Here is a 21618-nt window from a genome sequence, read left to right on the forward strand (position 1 = left end):
GGGAAAAGAAAGGGGGGAAAGGGGTAAAAAGGGGGGAAAAGGGGGAAAAAAAGGGGGGAAAAGGGGGAAAAAAGGGGGAAAAAATGCAGAAAAAAATGGAAAAAAGGGAGAAAAAAAATGGAAAAAAGTGGGAAAACCACATCGCAGGTGGCAAACCGCTGGCAATAAGGCAGATTTCAGGGCAGCAACCTCAACTTTCCAACTCAACCACCATCATCCCGACTCCACAACCAGAAAAAACCCCAAAATATCCCAAAACCTCCGTCAGTCAGAGCTCGCCGGCGGTGCTGACCAGGTGGAAGAGCGTGACGTTGTAGAGCACCTGGTGGCCGTTGTTCCAGGTGTAGAGCACCCTCTCCCGCGGGTTGTAGTCCAGCATGGAGATGTGGGAGTACTGGTTGTGGAAGGGGATGTCGGTGTACTCGTAGCTGGAAGTGTTCGTGGAGTAGGCGAAGTAGATCTTGGCGCCGGCCAGGTGGGAGTTGGTGACGTAGAGCACGCCGCAGATGAGGAAGGACTCGCCGGCGCTGCGCTTGGGGTAACCCGTGTCCCAGCTGCGCAGGATCTCCAGGGAGTGAGGATCCAGCCGGCTCAGCACGATGTTCCCGGCGTTCTGGTTGGAGGAGTAAACCACCCACAGGCCGCTCTCATCCACCATGAAGTCGATGTCGGAGAATCCTCCCCAGGAGTAGGGGAAGGTGTTGTTGAAGCCGGCGCCGGGCAGGCTGCGCTGCACCAGCACGCTGCGCGAGCGGAAGTGGTAGCGGACGGCCAGGTTGGTCTGGAATTTGTTGTAGTAGAGGGAGCCGTTGAACACCACGTGGCCAGTGCCGGCCCAGGGGTGGGGCAGGAGGTGCTGGACGAAGTTCTGGCCGGAGACGAAGTCGGAGAGGGTGCGGAATTCCAAAACGCGGCGGCCTTTGTAGTAGCCGTCCATGTACCACACCTGGGGGACGGGGAGGAAAGGGTTAAAATTGGGGAGAAATGGGGGGAAAAGGGTTAAAATTGGGGGGGAAATGGGAAAAAAATGGGGAAAATGGAGTTAAAAATGGGGAAAAATGGGATAAAAACGGGGAAAAATGGGGAGAAATGGGGTTAAAATGGGTTAAAATTGGGGGGAAAATGTAGTAGCCGTCCATGTACCACACCTGGGGAGGGAAATATGGGGAGGAAAGGGTTAAAATTGGGGAGAAAATGGGGAAAAAAGGGTTAAAATTGGGGGGAAAATGGGGGAAAATGTAGTAGCCGTCCATGTACCACACCTGGGGAGGGAAATATGGGGAGGAAAGGGTTACAATTGGGGAGAAATGGGGGGAAAATGGGATAAAAATGGGATAAAAACGGGGAAAAATGTAGTAGCCGTCCATGTACCACACCTGGGGAAACGGGGGAGGAAAGGGTTAAAATTGGGATTGAAAATGGGGGGAAATGGGGAGGAAAGGGTTAAAATTGGGGGGAAAATGGGGAGGAAAGGGTTAAAATTGGGGGAAAATGGGGAAAAATGGGATTAAAGGGAAACATGGTTAAAATGAGGGCAAATGGGATAAAAATGGGGAAAACATGGGGGAAAAGGGTAAAAATTGGGGGAAAATGGGGAAAAATGGGGAGAAATGGGGTTAAAATGGGATAAAAATGGGGAAAAATGTAGTAGCCGTCCATGTACCATACCTGGGGAGGAAAGAGTTAAAATTGGGGGGAAAAATGGGAAAAAAATGGGGAAAAATGGAGTTAAAAATGGGGAAAAATGGGGGGAAATGGGATAAAAATGGGGAAAAATGGGGAGAAATGGGGTTAAAATGGGATAAAAATGGGGTTAAAATGTAGTAGCTGTCCATGTACCACACCTGGGGTGGGAAATATGGGGAGGAAAGGGTTAAAATTGGGGGGAAAATGGGAAAAATGTGGAGAAATGGGGGGAAAATGGGATAAAAATGGGAGGAAATGGGGGGAAATGTATTAGCCGTCCATGTACCACACCTGAAAAATGGGGAGAAATGGGGAGAAATGGGTTAAAATTGGGGAAAAATGGGACAAAAATGGGGAGAAATGGGGGGAAAATGGGATAAAAATGGGGTTAAAATGCAGTAGCTGTCCATGTACCACAGCTGGGGTGGGAAATATGGGGAGGAAAGGGTAAAAATTGGGGGGAAAAATGGGGAAAAATGGGATTAAAAGGGGGGAAACATGGTTAAAATGAGGGGAAAATGGGATAAAAATGGGGAAAACATGGGGGGAAAAAGGGTTAAAATTGGGGGGAAAATGGGGAAAAATGGGGAGAAATGGGGTTAAAATGGGATAAAAATGGAGAAAAATGTAGTAGCTGTCCATGTGCCATACCTGGGGTGGGAAATATGGGGAGGAAAGGGTAAAATTGGAGGGAAAATGGGGGGAAATGGGATAAAAACGGGGGAAAATGGAAAGAAATGGGGTTAAAATGGGATAAAAATGGGGAAAAATGTAGTAGCCATCCATGTACCACACCTGGGGAGGGAAATATGGGGAGAAATGGGGAAAAATGGGTTTAAAACGAGGGAAAAATGGGGGCAAATGGGATAAAAATGGGGTTAAAATCAGGAGGAAATGGGAGGGAAATGGGGGAAAAAAAGAGGGAAAAAAATGCAGGAAAAAAGGGAATAAATGGGGAAAAAAAGGGAAAAAATGAGGGGGAAAAAGAGGGGAAAATGGGGTGGAAAATGGGGTTTCAGGTGGTGAAAATGGGATCAAATCCCCTCCAGAATGAGCTCCAAACCTCAGTGAGATCAGAGAAAACCCCAAAAATCCCCCAAAATCCCAGCCAGGCCCCAAATCCGTGGATTTTCCTGGAGTTTCTGGGGTGATCAATCCCAAATCCCAGGATTTGGGGTGCCCAGGAGGGGTTTTCCCCCCAATTTTTAGGGGTTTTCCCCCATTTTTGGGGTTTTTTCCCCTTTTTTGGGGTTTTTTCCCCATTTTTTGAGGTTTTTTCCCCAATTTTGGAGGTTTTTTTCCCTATTTTGGGGGTTTTTTTCCCCGTTTTTGGGGTCTCTCACCCGGCTGTCGGCACTGGGGGTCCGTTTTTGTCGTTTTTCCCCCCATTTTTGGGGTTTTTCCCCTTTTTTTCTTTGTTTTTTCCCCATTTCTTGAGGTTTTTTTCCCCATTTTTTTGGTTTTTCTCCCTGGTTTTGGGGTTTTTTTGGGGTTTTTTGGGGTCTCTCACCCGGCTGTCGGCGCTCAGGGTCCCTGTTTTTGTGGTTTTCCCCCCATTTTTGGGTTTTTTTCCCCCATTTCTTGAGTTATTTTCCCCATTTTTGGGGTTTTTCCCCCCATTTTTGGGATTTTTTTCCCCATTTCTTGAGTTATTTTCCCCATTTTTTGGCGTTTTTCTCCCCGTTTTTGGGATTTTTTTCCCATTTTTTGGGTTTTGGCCCCATTATTAGGGTCTCTCACCCGGCTGTCAGCACTTGGGGTCCCTGTTTCTGTGGTTTTCCCCCCATTTTGGGGTTTTTTCCCTTTTTTTTTTTGGTTTTTCCCCACTTTTGGGGTTTTCCCCCCCATTTTTTGGGATTTTTCTCTTTTTTTCTTTGTTTTTTCCCCCATTTTTGGGTTTTTTCCCCCCATTTCTTGGGGTTTTTCTCCCCATTTCTTGAGTTATTTTCCCCATTTTTGGGGGTTTTTCCCCCATTTTTGGGATTTTTTCCCCATTTTTGGGGTTTTTTGAGGTCTCTCACCCGGCTGTCAGTGCTCAGGGTCCCTGTTTTTGTGGTTTTCCCCCCATTTTTGGGTTTTTTTCCCCATTTCTTGAGTTATTTTCCCCATTTTTGGGGTTTTTCTCCCCGTTTTGGGGTTTTCTCCCCATTTTTTGGGGAACTTTTGCCCCATTTTTTTGGTTTTCTCCCTATTTTTTGGGTTTTTCTCCCCGTTCTTGGGTCTTTTCCCCCCCAGTTTGGGGGATTTTTTCCCCATTTCTTGAGTTATTTTCCCCATTTTTTTGGGTTTTTCTCCCCATTTCTTGAGGTTTTTTCCCCATTTTTTGGGTTTTTTTCCCCTTTTTTTTTGTTTTTTCCCCTTTTTTTGGGTTGCCCCCCCCCCAGTCTGGGTTTTTTTTCCCATTTTTGGTTTTTCCCCCCCATTTTTAGGGGTTTTCTCCCCCCTTTTTGGGTTTTTTCCCCCATTTTTTGGGATATTTCTCCCACTTTGGGGGTTTTTCCCCCCATTTTTTGGGTTTTTCTCCCCGTTTTTGGGGATTTTTGGGGTCTCTCACCTGGCTGTAGGCTCTCAGGGTCCCTGTTTTTGTGGGTTTCCCCCCATTTTTGGGTTTTTTTCCCTTTTTTTCTTTGTTTTTTCCCCCATTTTTTGGGTTTTTCTCCCTGTTTTTTGTGGTTTTCCCCCCATTTTTTGGGTTTTTCTCCCCGTTTTGGGGTTTTTTGGGGGTTTTTTGGGGTCTCTCACCCGGCTGTCGGCGCTGGGGGTCCGTTTTTGTCGTTTTTCCCCCCATTTTTGGGGTTTTTCCCCTTTTTTTCTTTGTTTTTTCCCCATTTTTTGGGTTTTTCTCCCTGTTTTTTGTGGTTTTCTCCCCGTTTTTGGGGTTTTTTGGGGGTTTTTTGGGGTCTCTCACCCGGCTGTCGGCGCTGGGGGTCATGGTGTCTGTCATCCAGGAGCCAAAGCGAGATCCCGAGGCGCGGATGGTGATGGGATTGCTGACCCCGGTGAGCTTCCCGCAGCCTGGCAACGGGAAAACGGGAAAAAACAGAAAATTTAGGGAAAAAATGGGAAAAAACGGGAAAATTTAGGGGAAAAAAGGGAAAATTTAGGGAAAAAATGGGAAAAAACGGGAAAATTTAGGGAAAAAAAGGGAAAATTTAGGGAAAAACGTGAAAATTTAGGGAAAAATGGGAAAATTTAGGGGAAAAACGGGAAAATTTAGGGAAAAAATGGGGAAATTTAGGGAAAATTTAGGGAAAATTTAGGGAAAAAATGGGAAAATTTTGGGGAAAATTTAGGGAAAATTTAGGGAAAATTTAGGGAAAATTTAGGGAAAATTTAGGGAAAATTTAGGGAAAATTTAGGGAAAAAATTGGGGAAATTTAGGGGAAATTTAGGGGAAATATTGGGGAAATTAGGGGAAATTTAGGGAAAAATTAGGGGAATTTAGGAGGAATTTAGAGGGAAATTTAGGGGGAAATTAGGGAAAATTTAGGGGAAATTTAGGGGAAATTTAGGGGAAATTTAGGGAAAATTTAGGGGAAATTTAGGGGAAAAATGGGAAAATTTAGGGGAAATTGGGAAAATGGGAAAATTTGGGGAAAATCTGGGAAAATTTTGGGAAAATTTAGGGAAAAAATGGGAAAATTTAGGGAAAAATGGGAAAATTTAGGGGAATTTAGGGGAAATTTAGTGAAAATTTAGGGAAAAAATGGGAAAATTTAGAGGAAAAATGGGAAAATTTAGGGGGGAAAATGGGAAAATTTAGTGAAAATATGGGGAAATTTTGGGAAAATTTAGGGGAAAAACTGGGAAAATTTAGGGGAAAAACTGGGAAAATTTAGGGGAAATTTAGGGGAAATTTAGGGGAAAAATGGGAAAATTTAAGGGAAAAATGGGAAAATTTAGGGGAAAAATGGGAAAATTTAGGGAAAATTTAGGGAAAATTTAGGGGAAATTTAGGGAAAATTTAGGGGAAATTTAGGGGAAATTTAGGGGAAATTTAGGGGAAATTTAGGGAAAAAAATGGGAAAATTTAGGGAAAATTTAGGGAAAAAAATGGGAAAATTTAGGGAAAAAATGGGAAAAAAATGGGAAAATTTAGGGAATTAGAGGGGGATTGGGGGAAATCGGGGATTTGGGATCATGGGGATGGGGAAAAGACCTGGAAAACAGTGGGAATTGTGGGCAAATTGGGGGAAAATTGGGATTTGGGGTCATGGGGATGGGAGAAAAACTGGGGAAAAGAGGCCAGGATTTTGGGATTTTTCCAGTGATTTTTCCAGGATCTTTTCCGGGATTTTCCCCCTGATTTTTGCAGGATTTCAGGGCCGATTCCAAGCGGGTTTTTTTCAGGATTCAGGCCAGGATTTGGGGATTTTCCCCCCGATTTTTCCCAGGATTTTTCCAGCATTCAAGCCAGGATTTGGGGATTTTGCCCCGATTTTTCCCAGCTTTTTTCCAGGATTTTTGAGATTTTCCCCCCCGATTTTTCCCGGGTTTTTTCCAGGATTTTGGGATTTTTTTCCTGGGATTTTTGCAGGATTTTTTCCGGGACTTTTCCCAGGATTTTTCCAGGATTCAGACCAGGATTTGGGGATTTTTCCTGGGATTTTTCCTGGGATTTTTCCTGGGGTTTTTTCAGGATTCAGGCCAGGATTTTGGGGATTTTTCCCCTTGATTTTTCCTGGGATTTTTCCTCTGATTTTTTCAGGATTCAGGGATTTTTTCTGGGATTTTTTCCCAGGATTTTTCCCAGGATTTTTCCAGCATTCAAACCAGGATTTTGGGGATTTTCCCCCCGATTTTTCCCAGGTTTTTTCCAGGATTTTTGAGATTTTTTCCTGGGATTTTTTCCGGATTTTTTCTGGGACTTTTCCCAGGATTTTTCCAGCATTCAAGCCAGGATTTTGGGGATTTTGCCCCGATTTTTCCCAGGATTTTTCCAGCATTCAAGGCAGGATTTGGGGATTTTGCCCTGATTTTTCCCAGGTTTTTTCCAGGATTTTTGAGATTTTCCCCCCTGATTTTTCCCGGGTTTTTTCCAGGATTTTGGGATTTTTTCCTGGGATTTTTGCAGGATTTTTTTCTGGGATTTTCCCAGGATTTTTCCAGGATTCAGACCAGGATTTGGGGATTTTTCCTGGGATTTTTCCTGGGATTTTTCCTGGGATTTTTCCTGGGATTTTTCCTGGGATTTTTCCTGGGATTTTTCCAGGATTCAGGCCAGGATTTTGGGGATTTTCCCCCTGATTTTTCCTGGGATTTTTCCTGGGGTTTTTTCAGGATTCAAGCCAGGATTTGGGGATTTTTCCCCTTGATTTTTCCTGGGATTTTTCCTCTGATTTTTTCAGGATTCAGGGATTTTTTCTGGGATTTTTCCCAGGATTTTTCCAGCATTCAAACCAGGATTTTGGGGATTTTCCCCCCCGATTTTTCCCAGGTTTTTTCCAGGATTTTTGGGATTTTTCCTGGGGTTTTTCCCCCATCCCAGGGCTCCTGCCTCACCCAGTTTCTGCAGGCAGGCGTGCAGCCTGGCCTCCAGCAGCAGCACCCTCTGCTGCAGCTCCTCGTAGTCGTAAGCTCCCATCTCCTGCTGGATGTGCAGCAGCAGCCCAGACAGGTTCCTGACCTCCTCCTTCAGGTGTCCCACCAGCCTGGTGTCGGATCTGTACTGCTCCAGAACCGGCAGCAGCGGCAGCAGCTCCTGCATCTTCTGCTTCAGGTCCTGCGGGGGAAAAATGGGGGGAAAATGGGGAAAAAATGGGGGAGAAATGGGGAAAGAATGAGGAAAAAATGGGGAAAGAATGGGGAAAGAATGGGGAAAGAATGGGGAAAGAATGGGGAAAGAATGGGGAAAGAATGGGGAAAGAATGGGGAAAGAATGGGGAAAGAATGGGGAAAGAATGGGGGAAAGAATGGGGGAAAAATAAAATGGGGGGAAAGATGGGAAAGATGGGGAAAAGATGGGGAAAAGATGGGGAAAAGATGGGGAAAAAGATGGGGGAAAAGATGAGGAAAATGGGGAAAGAAAGAGAAAAGAATGGGGAAAAATGAGAGGAAAATGGGGGAAAATGGGGGAAAATGGGGAAAAGATGGGGGAAGGATGGGGAAAAAATGGGGAAAGAATGAGGAAAGAATGAGGAAAGAATGAGGAAAGAATGAGGAAAAATGGGGGAAAAAATGTGGGGAAAATGGGGAAAAAATGAGGAAAAAATGGGGGAGAAATGGGGGAGAAAGAGGAAAAAAATTCCCACAGAATTCCCCCAAAATCCCCAAAATTCCCCCAAAATTCCCCCAAAATCCCCACCTGGAATCCCCGGGCGCTCAGGGCTCTCTGTCCCTCAGCTGCTGCTCTGATCCTGTTTTCCAGCCCCAAATCCCACAGAATTCCCCCCAAATTCCCACAAAATTCCCCCAAAACTCCCAGAAATCCTCCAAAATCCCAGAATTCCCAAATCCCCAAATCCCCTGGAATCCCCGGGCGCTCAGGGCTCTTGCCCTCGGCTGCAGCTCTGATCCTGTTTTCCAGCCCAAATGAATTCCCTCAGATTCCCCCAAAACCCCAAAATTCCCCAAAACCCCCAAAATTCCCATCCCACCTGGAATCCCGGGCGCTCAGGGCTCTGCCTCGGCTGCTGCTCTGATCCTGTTTCCATCCCCAAATCCCACAAAATTCCCTCTGAATTCCCTCGAATTCCCCAAAACCCCAAAATTCCCAAAATCCCAAAATTCCCCCAGAATTCCCCCAAAATTCCCATCCCACCTGGAATCCCCGGGCGCTCAGGGCTCTCTGCCCCTCGGCTGCAGCTCTAATCCCATTTTCCAACCCCAAATCCCACAGAATTCCCTCCGAATTCCCCCAAAACCCCCAAAATTCCCAAAATTCCCAAAATCCCCACCTGGAATCCCCGGGCGCTCAGCGCTCTCTGTCCCTCAGCTGCTGCTCTAATCCAATTTTCCAGCCCCAAATCCCACAGAATTCCCTCCGAATTCCCCCAAAACCCCCAGAATTCCCCCAAAATCCCCAGAATTCCCACAAAATCCCCACAAAATTCCCACAAAATCCCCACAAAATCCCCACAAAACTCCCATAAAATCCCCAAAATCCCCACCTGGAATCCATGAGCGCTCAGGGCTCTCTGCCCCTCGGCTGCTGCTCTGATCCTGTTTTCCATCCCCAAATCCCACAAAATTCCCTCCGAATTCCCCCAAAACCCCCAAAATTCCCCCAAAATCCCCAAAATTCCCAAAATCCCCACAAAACTCCCATAAAATTCCCAAAATCCCCACCTGGAATCCCCTGGCGCTCAGGGCTCTCTGCCCCTCGGCTGCTGCTCTAATCCCATTTTCCAACCCCAAATCCCACAAAATTCCCTCTGAATTCCCTCAGAATTCCCCCAAAATCCCCAAAATTCCCCCCAAAATCCCCAAAATTCCCCCCAAAATTCCCCCAAAATCCCCACCTGGAATCCCCGGGCGCTCAGGGCTCTCTGCCCCTCGGCTGCTGCTCTGATCCTGTTTTCCATCCCCAAATCCCACAGAATTCCCTCTGAATTCCCACAAAATCCCCAAAATTCCCCCAAAACCCCCAAAATTCCCCCAAAATCCCCAAAATTCCCAAAATTCCCATCCCACCTGGAATCCCCGGGCGCTCAGGGCTCTCTGTCCCTCGGCTGCAGCTCTGATCCTGCTCTCCATCCCCCTCAGCAGCGACTCTGTGTTCCTCACGTACTGCAGATCCCGGAATGTGCGCAGGTCCAGAACCTCCATGGACTGCGAGATGTTCTGCACCTTAATTAATGGGATTAATTAACGGGGTTCATTAATTAACGGGGTTAATGGGGTTAATGGGGTTCATTAATTAATGGGGTTAATGGGGTTAATTAACAGGGTTAAAGGGGTTAATGGGGTTACTGCAGATCCAGAACCTCCATGGACTGAGAGATGTTCTGCACCTTCATTAATGGGATTAATTAACGGGGTTCATTAATTAATGGGGTTAATGGGGTTAATGGGGTTAATGGGGTTAATGGGGTTAATGGGGTTAATTAATTAATGGGGTTAATGGGGTTAATGGGGTTACTGCAGATCCAGAACCTCCATGGACTGCGAGATGTTCTGCACCTTCATTAACGGGATTAATTAACGGGGTTCATTAATTAATGGGGTTAATGGGGTTAATGGGGTTAATTAATTAATGGGGTTAATGGGGTTAATGGGGTTACTGCAGATCCAGAACCTCCATGGACTGCGAGATGTTCTGCACCTTCATTAGCGGGGATTAATTAACAGGGTTCATTAATTAATGGGGTTAATGGGGTTAATGGGGTTAATTAACAGGGTTAATGGGGTTAATGGGGTTACTGCAGATCCAGAACCTCCATGGACTGCGAGATGTTCTGCACCTTCATTAGCAGGGATTAATTAACGGGGTTCATTAATTAACGGGGTTAATGGGGTTGGGAATGGGGAGACATCCCAGGAAAATCCATCCCAAATTCCTCATCCCATCCTGGGCTCTGGAAAATCGGAATTGGGAATCAGAATCCCAGGAAAAACCCGGGATGATCCCAGGAAATGGAAATTCCCAGTTCCCGACTCAAAAATCTGCATTTTTCCCATCATTTCCCAGCAATATTGTGATTTTTGTCTCTTTTTTTAATCTCTTTCCTGGGTTTTTCCAACCCTGCCAGCCTCGGCAGGGCTCTGGAAAAGGGTCTGGAAAATCGGGATTGGGGATCAGAATCCCAGGAAAAACCTGGGATGATCCCAGGAAATGGAAATTCCCAATTCCCAGCACATCCTGACCCCAAATCCCCATCAATTCCCATCATTCCCACCCATTTCTCCCCTTTTTTTTCCCATCTTTCCCAGGTTTTTATCCATATTTTTTTCCCATCTCCACCATTGGACTTTTTCCCAATCCAGATTTTTTTTCCCTCCTTTTTCCCTCCCTGATGATGTCATCAAATCCTGCTTTTTTCCCCCCAAATCCTACTTTTTTCCCTCCAAATTCCACTTTTTTCTGCCCCAAATTCCACTTTTTCCCCCCCAAATCCCACTTTTTTCTCCCCCAAATCCTTTTTTCCCCTCAAATCCCACTTTTTCCCCCCCAAATCCTGTATTTTTCTCCCTCAAATCCCACTTTTCCCCCCAAAATCCTACTTTTTCTCTCTCTCAAATCCCTTTTTTCCTCCCAAATCCCACTTTTCCCCCCCAAATCCTGTTTTTCTCCCCAAATCCTGCTTTTTTCCTCCCTCAAACCCTTTTTTTCTCCCTCAAATCCCACTTTCCCCCAATCCTGCTTTTTCTCGCCCCAATCCCACTTCCCCAAATCCTGTATTTTCTCCCAGAAATCTTTTTCTCCCTCAAATCCCTTTTTTCCCCCGAAATCCCACTTTTTTCCCCCAAATCCCGCTTTTTCCTCCTAAATCCTGTATTTTTCCCCCTCAAATCCCACTTTTTTTCCCCCAAATCCCACTTTTTTCCCCCAAAATCCCACTTGTTTTCCCCCAAATCCCGCTTTTTTCTCCAAGAAATCCTTTTTTCTCCCAGAAACCCTTTTTTTTCTCCCTCAAATCCCTTTTCCCCCCCAAATCCTGCTTTTTTTCCCCCAAAATCCTACTTTTTCTCTCTCTCAAATCCCTTTTTCCCCCCCAATCCCGCTTTTTTCCCCCCAAATCCTGCATTTTCCTCCCTCAAACCCTTTTTTTCTCCCAGAAACCCTTTTTTCCTCCCTCAAACCCTTTTTTTCTCCCAGAAATCCTTTTTTTCTCCCTCAAATCCCTTTTTCCTCCCCCTGCCTCAGCCGCTGTTTGTTTTCCAAACCTCTTCCCAGCTCCCAATTCCCTTTCATTCCCGGATTTTCAAAGCCAAACCATCCCTGATTTATTGATGGGATTTGCTCCGCCGGGATTTGGGGAGCTGCGCCTTCCAGGAGGAGTTTTGGGATCAAAGTTTTGTGGGATTGCTGGAGAACCGGCAGGAAATTAAATGGGAAAAAAGGGGAAAATCCATGGATTCGGCTGGGAAAACCCCAGGATTGGGGTGGGAAAATCCCAAATTGTGTTAAAAATGGGTTTGGGGTTTGGTTGTGGGGGAAAACTGGGGAAAAATTGGGAAAAAATGGGGAAAATTGGGAGAAAATGGGGGAAAATTGGGAGAAAAATGAGTAAAAAATGGGTAAAAATGAGGGAAAAATGGGGGAAAAATGGGGAAAATGAGGAAATGGAAGAATTGGAAGGAAAATTGGGGAAAATTGGGGGAAAATTGGGAAAATGGGGGAAAAAGTGGAGACAAAAATGGGGACAAATGGGGAAAAATGGGGGAAAAAATGGGGAAAAATGAGGGAAAATTGGAAATTGGGGAAATTGGGGAAAATTGGGGGAAAATTGGGGGAAAATTCGGGAAAAATTAAGCAAAAATTGGGGAAAATTGGGCAAAAATTGGGGGAAAAATTGGGGGGAAAATTGGGGGAAAATTAGGGGAACCAGAATTGGACCCCACAGGATCCTCATCCCTGGAAATCCCATAAAAATCCTCATCCCTGGAATTCCCACAGGATTCCCAAAACATCCACAACCCGCTCCTCATTCAGCCCCCAAACCCCAAAAATTCCCCAAATTCCTGGAATTGCTGACAACCTCCTCCCCATTCAGCCCCCCAAACTTCCCAAAATTCCCCAAACTTCCCAAAATTCCTGACAACCCTCTCCTCATTCATCCCCCCAAACTTCCTGAAATTCCCAAAATTCCTGACAACCCCCTCCCAATTCACCCCCCAAACTCCCCAAAATTCCCCAAAATTCCCAAAATTCCTGGGAACTGCTGACAACCTCCTCCCAATTCATCCCCCAAAATTCCTGAAATTCCTGACAACCTCCCCCCCAAACACCCCAAAATTCCCAAAATTTCCAAATTCCCAACCTTCTCCATGAGCTGGCGGAGCTGCAGGCTGCGGGAATTCCTGACAACCTCCCCGTTCATCCCCCAAACCCCAAAAATTCCCAAAATTCCTGACAATTCCCTCCCCATTCACCCCCCAAACACCCCAAAATTCCCGAAATTCCCAAAATTCCCAAATTCCCGACCTTCTCCATGAGCTGCCGGACTTTGCAGGCTGTGGAAATTCCTGACAACCTCCTTCCCGTTCATCCCCCAAACTTCCCGAAATTCCCCAAATTCCCGAAATTCCTGACAACCTCCCCCCCAAACACCCCAAAATTCCCGAAATTCCCAAAATTCCCAAAATTCCCAACCTTCTCCACGAGCTGCCGGAGCTGCAGGCTGCGGGAATTCCTGACAACCTCCCCGTTCATCCCCCAAACTCCCCGAAATTCCTGACAACCTCCCCCCCAAACACCCCAAAATTCCCAAAATTCCCAAAATTCCTGACCTTCTCCATGAGCTGCCGGAGCTGCAGGCTGTGGGAATTCCTGACAACCTCCCCGTTCATCCCCCAAACTCCCCGAAATTCCCCAAATTCCTGGAATTCCTGACAACCTCCCCGCCAAACTCCCCAAAATTCCCGAAATTCCCAAATTCCCGACCTTCTCCATGAGCTGCCAGAGCTGCAGGCTGCGGGAATTCCTGACAACCTCCTCCCCGTTCATCCCCCAAACTCCCCAAAATTCCTGAAAACCTCCCCCCAATTCACCCCCCAAACTCCCCCAAACACCCCAAAATTCCCGAAATTCCCAAAATTCCCAAAATTCCCGACCTTCTCCATGAGCTGGCGGAGCTGCAGGCTGCGGAAATTCCTGACAACCTCCTCCCCGTTCATCCCCCAAAATTCCCAAACTTCCTGACAACCTCATCCCCATTCAGCCCCCAAACTCCCCCAAACACCCCAAAATTCCCAAAATTCCCGAAATTCCCGAATTCCCGACCTTCTCCATGAGCTGGCGGAGCTGCAGGCTGCGCAGGTCTCTGGAGCAAGATCCCTGCACGGGAATCACTGCTGTGCACAGACACTTCCCGTCCGGAGCCTGGGCCGACGTGTACACCTGCCAGCCCTCGTCAGGGCTCTGGAAAAGGGTCTGGAAAATCGGGAAAATTCCGGGAAAACCCGGGATGATCCCAGGAAATGGGAATTCCCAGTTCCTGACTCAAAAATCTGCATTTTTCCCATTATTTCCCAGCTGTATTGTGATTTTCCGTCTTTTTTTAATCTCTTTCTTGGGTTTTTCTAACCCTGCCAGCCTCGTCAGGGCTCTGGAAAAGGGTCTGGAAAATCGGGAAAATTCCGGGAAAACCCGGGATGATCCCAGGAAATGGGAATTCCCAGTTCCTGACTCAAAAATCTGCATTTTTCCCATTATTTCCCAGCCATATTGTGATTTTCATCTCTTTTTTTCCTCTCTTTTCTGGGTTTTTCCAACCCTGCTAGTCTTGTCAGGGCTCTGGAAAAGGGTCTGGAAAATTGGGATTAGGAGTCAGAATTCCAGGAAAAACTGGGATGATCCCAGGAAATGGGAATTCCCAGTTCCAGGTTCAAAAATCTGCATTTTTCCCATTATTTCCCAGCTATATTGTGGTTTTCCGTCTTTTTTTAATCTCTTTCTTGGGTTTTTCTAACCCTGCCAGCCTTGTCAGGGCTCTGGAAAAGGGGCTGGAAAATTGGGATTAGGAGTCAGAATTCCAGGAAAAACTGGGATTATCCCAGAAAATGGGAATTCCCAGTTCCTGACTCAAAAATCTGCATTTTTCCCATGATTTTCCGTCTTTTTTTAATCTCTTTCCTGGGTTTTTCCACCCCTGGCAGACTCATCAGGGCTCTGGAAAAGGGGCTGGAAAATCGGGATTAGGGATCAGAATCCCAGAAAAACCTGGGATGATCCCAGAAAAATCCCCTGAGCTGGAAAATCCCAGTTTTGGGCACATCCTGATCCCAAAATCTGCATTTTTCACAGGTTTTTCCAGCCCTGCCAGACTCCTCAGGGCTCTGGGAAACGGAGAGAATAAATCAGGAAAAAATCCATGGAATGTGGAGAGAATAAATGAGGAAAAAAAGGGGAAAAAAGGGTTTTTTGGGATGAATGTGGTGGGAAACAACAGGAAAAGGGGGATTGGAGGGAAAAATCCCAAATTGGGAGGAAAAATCAGGATTTTGAGGAGGGAAAAATCTCTGGATTGGGAAAAAATTCGATGCGGAGATGGGGAAAAATATGGATAAAAACCTGGGAAAGATGGGAAAAAAAAAGGGGGAAATGGGTGGGAATGATGGGGATTGATGGGGATTTGGGGATTTCTGGGATTTCTGGGATTTTTGGGATGGGATTTGGGGATTTATGGGAGTTTGGGATTTGGGGATTTAGGGATTTATGGGATTTGGGGATTTAGGGATTTGGGGAGTTTGGGATTTGGGGATTTCTGGGATTTCTGGGATTTTTGGGAGTTTGGGATTTGGGGATTTATGGGAGTTTGGGATTTGGGGATTTAGGGATTTGGGGTGTTTGGGATTTGGGGATTTATGGGAGTTTGGGATTGATGTGATTTATGGGATTTTTGGGATGGGATTTGGGGATTTATGGGAGTTTGGGATTTATGGGGTTTTGGGATTTGGGGATTTATGGGATTGATGGGATTTTGGGATGGATTTCTGGGATTTTTGGGAATTATGGGATGGATTTTGGGATGGATTTCTTGGATTTCGGGATTTATGGGATAAAGCAAACTCAGCAATCCTCCCGTTCCCCGCGAGATGACGTCACAACCGCGCTGACGTCACACCAGTGACGCAATCCAAGGGGAAAAAGCCGGAAATTCCCTCCAGGATCCCCAAATCCCCCAAATTCCGGATAAACCTCGGGAAAAACCCAACCAAACCCCAAAATCGCCAATCCCGGGAACCCCAAAATCGCCGTTTTTCCACCCAAAAAACCCTCTGGGAATTCAGAAAAATCTGGGAGAAAAAACCCCAAAAAAAGCGGAGCGAAAGCTTCCCCTCCCCCCCGGCAGGAGGAGCCAGAAATCCTTAATTAGCGAGAGCTAATGAATAATTAATGAGCGCCGCGGGGCCTGCGGGGGGGAGGGGCGGCGAGGGATTCGGGATTTTGGGGGAAAAAAAAAAGGGGAATTTTGATCCAGGGATGGAGGAGGAAGAATTGGGATGGAAAATCCCAAAATTCGGGGATGGAAACCCTAAAATCCAGGGATGGAAACCCCAAAATGTATGGATGGAAACCCCAAAATCTGGGGATTTGGGACCCCAAAATCCTGGGATGGAAACCCCAAAATCCAGGGATTGAAAACCCCAAAATCCGGGGATGGAAAACCCCAAAATCCTGGGATGGAAACCCCAAAATCCTGGGATGGAAACCCCAAAATCCAGGGATGGAAACCCCAAAATCCTGGGATGGAAACCCCAAAATGTATGGATGGAAAACCCCAAAATCTGGGGATTTGGGACCCCAAAATCCTGGGATGGAAACCCCAAAATCCAGGGATTGAAAACCCCAAAATCCGGGGATGGAAAACCCCAAAATCCTGGGATGGAAACCCCAAAATCCTGGGATGGAAACCCCAAAATGTATGGATGGAAAACCCCAAAATCCAGGGATGGAAAACCCCAAAATCCGGGGATGGAAACCCCAAAATCCAGGGATGGAAAACCCCAAAATCCTGGGATGGAAACCCCAAAATCCAGGGATGGAAAACCCCAAAATGTATGGATGGAAACCCCAAAATCCAGAGATGGAAAACCCCAAAATCCAGAGATGGAAAACCCCAAAATCCTGGGATGGAAACCCCAAAATCCTGGGATGGAAACCCCAAAATGTATGGATGGAAAACCCCAAAATCCTGGGATGGAAAACCCCAAAATCCTGGGATGGAAAAGCCCAAAATCCTTGGATGGAAAACCCCAAAATCCGGGGATGAAAACCCCAAAATCCAGAGATGGAAAACCTCAAAATCTAGAGAAGGAAACCCCAAAATTCGGGGATGAAAACCCCAAAATCCAGGGATGGAAAACCCCAAAATCCTGGGATGGAAAACCCCAAAATCCTGGGATTTGGGAAAGGCGGGAATCATTCCCTATTCCCGATCCCAATTTTTTGGGGGATTTTTGGCCCCCAAACCCCAATCCCGGGAAATTCCTCCTGAGCCCTAAAAGCGGGAGGAAAAAACGGGGGAAAATCGGGGAAAAGGGAAAAAAAATGGGGAAAAAATGTGGGGAAAAGGGGAAAAAAGGGGAAAAAATGGGAAAAAATGGGGGAAAATAGGGAAAAAGGGGGAAAAAAGGGGGAAAAAAGGGAAAAAAGGAAAAAGGGAAGAAAGGGAAGAAAGGGGGAAGAAAGGGGAAAAAAGGGAAAAAAGGGGAAAAGGGGAAAAATGGGGAAAAAGGGAAAAAGGAAAAAGGGGAAAAAGGGAAAAAAAGGGGAAAAAAGGGGAAAAAAGGGAAGAAAGGGGGAAAAAAGGGGGAAAAAAGGTGAAAAAAAAGGGGGAAAAAGGGGAAAAAAAGGGGAAAAAAAGGGGAAAAGTAGGGAAAAAAGGGGGAAAAAAGAGGAAATAAATTCCGCTTTTCTCCCAGCGCAGCTCCAGGCTCAGCCCAGCGGCTCCCGCGATTTTTGGGGCAAATTCCGCGATTTTTGGGGCAAACTCCGCGATTTTTGGGGGCAAATTCCGCGATTTTAGGGGCAAACTCCGCGATTTTTGGGGCAAATTCCTCCTTTTTCGGGTTCCCCGCCAGCCCGGTTTGCTCCCAGCGGCGCTTGCCGGTGATTAATGAGGGCCGGGGGTGCCTAATGAGGCGCTAATTAACGGCGGGCAGCGCTAATTGCCCCCGGCGGTGATTGACAGCTGGGAAGGGGGGTGGGGGGGATAATTCCCGCTGGGATTGCGATCCCAAAAATCCCCAAAAATCCCAAAAAATCTCCAAAAAATCGCTAAGGATTCCTTCTGGAATGGGAGGCGTTGGGATCCCAAATTCCTTATAGGATTTGCCGGGATTGCGGGGGAGGATTTCATCCTAAATTCATCCTAAATTCATCCCAAAATCATCCCAAAATCATCCCAATTCATCCCAAATCATCCCAAATCTTCCTCCCTCCCCGCAATTCCACCCCCGGCCTCATCCAGACCCCAAATCCGAGCCTCCCCACCCCAAAATTCCCCCCCAAAAAGCGGATTTTTTCCCCCAGATTCCCGCGGGGGGTTCGGCGCTGATTCCCAGAGGGAATTTTGGGGTGGAAAACTGCAGGATTGGGATCCTGCAAATTCCGGGAAACCCCAAAATGGGGTCCTGCCCTCCCCCAGAATCCCCAATTGGGATTTTCCAGGGGGAAAAAATGGGATTTTTGGGATCCCAAATTCCCGGGGGTCCTGCAGGGGGTTTGGAGGGAAATCCGGGCGGGAATTCCCGGGGGGGTTTTGGGGTTTCTGCTTCCCGGAGGGGATTTGGGGGTCCCGGGGGAGAACCGGGGGAATCCCAAAAACCGGGGGGCGCCGGTGCGCCGGGAAGGGCCGGGGGGGGCAGAGGGGGGTCCCGGTGTACCGGGGGGTCCCTGGGGGTCCCCGGGATGGCAGATGGGGGGTCCCGGTGTACCGGGGGGGTTCTGGGAGGGTCTCGGTGCACCGGGAGGGACCGGGAACGGCAGAGGGGGGGTCCCAGTGTCCCTGGGGGTCCCGGGGGTGGCAGAGGGGGGGGTCCCTGGGGGTCCTGGAGGTGTCCCTAGGGGTCCCGGGGGTGTTCCGGGGGTGTCCCCGGGGGTGTTCCGGTGCACCGGGGGGGGTCCCTGGGGGTCCCGGAGGTGTCCCCGGGATGGCAGAAGGGGGTCCCGGTGTCCCGGGGGTGTCCCTGGAGGGTCCCTGGGGGTCCCGGGGGTGTCCCGGGGGTGGCAGAGGGGGGGTCCCGGTGTCCCTGGGGGTCCCGGGGGTGGCAGAGGGGGGGTCCCGGTGGTGTCCCCGGGGGTCCCGGGGGTGTCCCGGTACCCCGACAAGCACCGGAGGCCATCAGCCCCCCCCACCCCTCACCCCTCCCTGCGGCTGTCGCATCTCCGCGCCGCATCCTCACCCCCCGCGCAGCCCCAAAACCACCCCAAATCCCCCCAAACCCCTCCGGTAACCCCCCCGGTAACCCCCCGGGACCCCCCCGGTGCGGCGGGGCACTCACGATGCGCTCCGAGGTGCCCGCCCGGGACACGGCCGTGCCGTTGAGCCCCACGAGCGACGGCAGCGTTTGGGACATCCAGTTGGTGACCATGGCCATGGTGCTGAGCACAGCCCCGATCTTCAGCAGCGGCACCGTCATTGTCGCCGCTGCCGCCGCCAGCCCGGGCCATCCCCGCCCCCCCGGTCACAGCATCGCCGCACCGGAGCGGCGGAACGGCGGCGGAACCGGGAATGGGAACGGGGATTGGGGTGGGGAAATGGGGTGGGATGGGGATGGGAACGGGAGCGGGAGCGGAACGGTACCGGGAATGGCACCGGGAACGGCACCGGGAATGGGAATGGGAACGGGAAAGGCACCGGGAATGGCACCGGGAATGGGAAGGGGAATGGGAACGGGAAAGGGAATGGGAACGGGAAAGGCACCGGCACCGGGTAAGGGAATGGGAATGGGGATGGGAACGGCACCGGATCGGTACCGGGAATGGCACCGGGAATGGGAACGGAATGGGAAAGGGAATAGGAAAGGCACAGGGAATGGCACCGGATCGGTACCGGGAATGGGAACGGAATGGGAAAGGCACAGGGAATGGCACCGGATCGGTACCGGGAATGGGAACGGGAACGGGGATGGGAACGGGGATGGGAACGGGGATGGGAAAGGCACCGGATCGGTACCGGGAAAGGCACCGGGAGAGGCTCTGGGCTGGCACCGGATCGGTACCGGATCGGCACCGAGTCGCCCCCGCCGCCCGCAGAGCCCCGGTGTGACGTAGGCGGAGCTGGCCCGAGGCCAGCCGGGAGCGGAACGGAACGGAACGGAACGGAGCAGGACGGAGCGGCGCCGCCGGGGGAGGAGGGAGGGAGGGAGGGAGGGGAGTGCACCGGGGGCGGAACCGGGACCGCGAGCGGCACCGGGGGGGTTTGGGGTTGGTTTGGGGCGGGACTGACACCGGTACCGGCACCGGGGGGGTTTGGGGTCGGTTTGGGGTGGGAACGGAACGGGTTTGGGGTCGGTGTGGGGCGGGATCGACACCGGGGGAGGGATTAGGGGAGGTACAGGGCGGGTTTAGGATGGGCTTAGGGCGGGTTTGAGTGGGTTTGGGGCAGATTTAGGGTGGGTTTGAGTGGGTTTGAGGCGGTTTGAGTGGGTTTAGGGTGGGTTTGAGTGGTTTTAGGGTGGGTTTGAGTGGGTTTGGGGTGGGTTTGAGTGGGTTTGGGGTGGATTTGAGTGGGTTTGGGGCGGGTTTGAGTGGTTTTAGGGTGGGTTTGAGTGGGTTTAGGGTGGATTTAGGGCGGGTTTGAGTGGGTTTGGGGCGGATTTGAGTGGGTTTGGGGTGGGTTTGAGTAGATTTAGGGCGGTTTTAGGGTGGGTTTGAGTGGGTTTGGGGTGGTTTAGGGCGGGTTTAAGTAGATTTAGGGCGGGTTTGAGTGGGTTTAGGGTGTGTTTAGGGTGGGTTTGAGTGGGTTTGAGTGGGTTTGGGGTGGGTTTAGGGCGGGTTTAGGGTGGGTTTGAGTGGGTTTAGGGCGGGTTTGAGTGGGTTTGGGGTGGGTTTGAGTGGGTTTAGGGTGGGTTTAGGGCGGGATCCGGACAGCGGCAGTAGGGCCGCTCGGGCCGGGCTGGGCTGGGGAAATGTGACCCCCAAAGACCCCAAAAATTCCCAGTTTGGGACACCAGAACCCCAAAAAAACCCAAACTGAGGGGAGCAGGACCCCAAAAACCCCAAACTGAGGGAAGCAGGACCCCCAAAGAGCTCCCTGAGATCCCCAAAATTCCCCCAAATCCTCTTCCGCGCTCATGGCAGAGATCGGCGACCCCAAAACCCCCTGGGGACCCCCGACATGTGGCACTTGGGGACATTATCGGCCTCAAAACCCGCGAGGGTTTGGGGATTTTGGGTTTTTTGGGGTTTTTTTGGGTTTTTTGGGGTTCCTGGGAGGCTCCTGGAGCCGCGAGGGACACAGAAATGTCCCCAAACCCCCCCAGGGTCACCTCTCGAGGGCTCGGAGTCCCCAAATTTGGGGTTTGTCACCTCCGGGGGGGACAGGGAGGAGAGACACCCAAACCTGCTCCCCCTTTTTTGGGGCCAAAAGGGACATCGCGGGGCTCTGCCACCCTCTTTTTGGGGACAAAATATCCCCAAAACTCCGCCTCGGGACCCTAAAATTCCACCCTGGAACCCCAAAATGTCATCCGGGGATCCCAAAATTCCAGTGTCCCCAGATGTCCCCCAGTGCCACCCGGGGGTGTCTGGGGATGTCCCCAATTGTCCCTCATTGTCCCCATTGTCCCTAGTTGTCCCTAATTGTCCCCAATTGTCCCCAGGCGGTGTCACCCCCTCCCCTCCCCTCCCCCGCGGTGTCACCGCTGTCCCCAATGTCCCCCCCGCCCCCCCCGGGCCACACCCAGCGCGGCTCCCGCCATTCCCGGCGGGACGGGGGAAGCCCGAAATCCCAAAATGTCCCCCAAAAAAAACCCCAAAAAACCCCAAAATATCCCCAAATAACCCCAAATCTCCCCTCCCCGCCCCCCTTACCTGCCTGGCCGCGGCGCAGAGGAGGAGGAGGAGGAGGAGGCTTGGGAGGAAGAGCATCCTGATCCCTCCCGGCACCCCAAATCCCCCCGAAACCACCCCAAATCCCACCCCAAATCCCCCCAAAATTCCCCCAAAATTCCCCCCCGGATCCCCCCAGCCCCCCCGGGCTGAGCGCAGCCGCAGCTCAACGCTCCGCGCCGCCGCGGCGCCCCCAGCCCCGGAGCCGAGGGGAGGGGAGCGGGGAGGGGGATTTGGGGGGATTTTGGGGAGATTTTGGGGGGATTTGGGGA

General features: G+C 49.8%; 2 protein-coding genes across 3 annotated transcripts in view; both read right to left on the reverse strand.

Annotated features, from left to right (window-relative positions):
* Positions 1 to 240: 240 nt before the first annotated feature.
* On the reverse strand, positions 241 to 19230 carry OLFM2 (olfactomedin 2). 2 transcript variants are annotated; one of them, XM_085045827.1, is made up of 6 exons: positions 18796 to 19230; positions 13571 to 13720; positions 9319 to 9474; positions 7189 to 7408; positions 4595 to 4701; positions 241 to 946 (listed from the first exon to the last, which is right to left on the reverse strand). In XM_085045827.1, the coding sequence occupies exons 1-6, from the start codon at positions 18931 to 18933 to the stop codon at positions 269 to 271; spliced, it is 1449 nt and encodes a 482-aa protein (XP_084901953.1). In that variant the 5' UTR covers positions 18934 to 19230; the 3' UTR covers positions 241 to 268. The 2 variants fall into 2 exon arrangements, with proteins under 2 accessions (XP_084901953.1, XP_084901954.1); XM_085045828.1 differs by lacking the exons at positions 13571 to 13720; positions 18796 to 19230 and adding an exon at positions 12609 to 12683.
* A 1136-nt stretch (positions 19231 to 20366) lies between these two features.
* LOC146422711 (endoplasmic reticulum transmembrane helix translocase-like) overlaps positions 20367 to 21618 on the reverse strand; it is an 11034-nt gene continuing 9782 nt past the window's right edge. Inside the window, exon 6 of the mRNA XM_085045790.1 lies at positions 20367 to 20411. Coding sequence (XP_084901916.1) covers positions 20367 to 20411 — 45 coding nt within the window. The remainder of the gene's footprint in view (positions 20412 to 21618) is intronic.

Source organism: Lichenostomus cassidix, unplaced genomic scaffold, assembly GCF_008360975.1.
Source record: "Lichenostomus cassidix isolate B80296 unplaced genomic scaffold, HeHo_3.0 HiC_scaffold_39, whole genome shotgun sequence".
NCBI lineage: Eukaryota > Metazoa > Chordata > Aves > Passeriformes > Meliphagidae > Lichenostomus > Lichenostomus cassidix.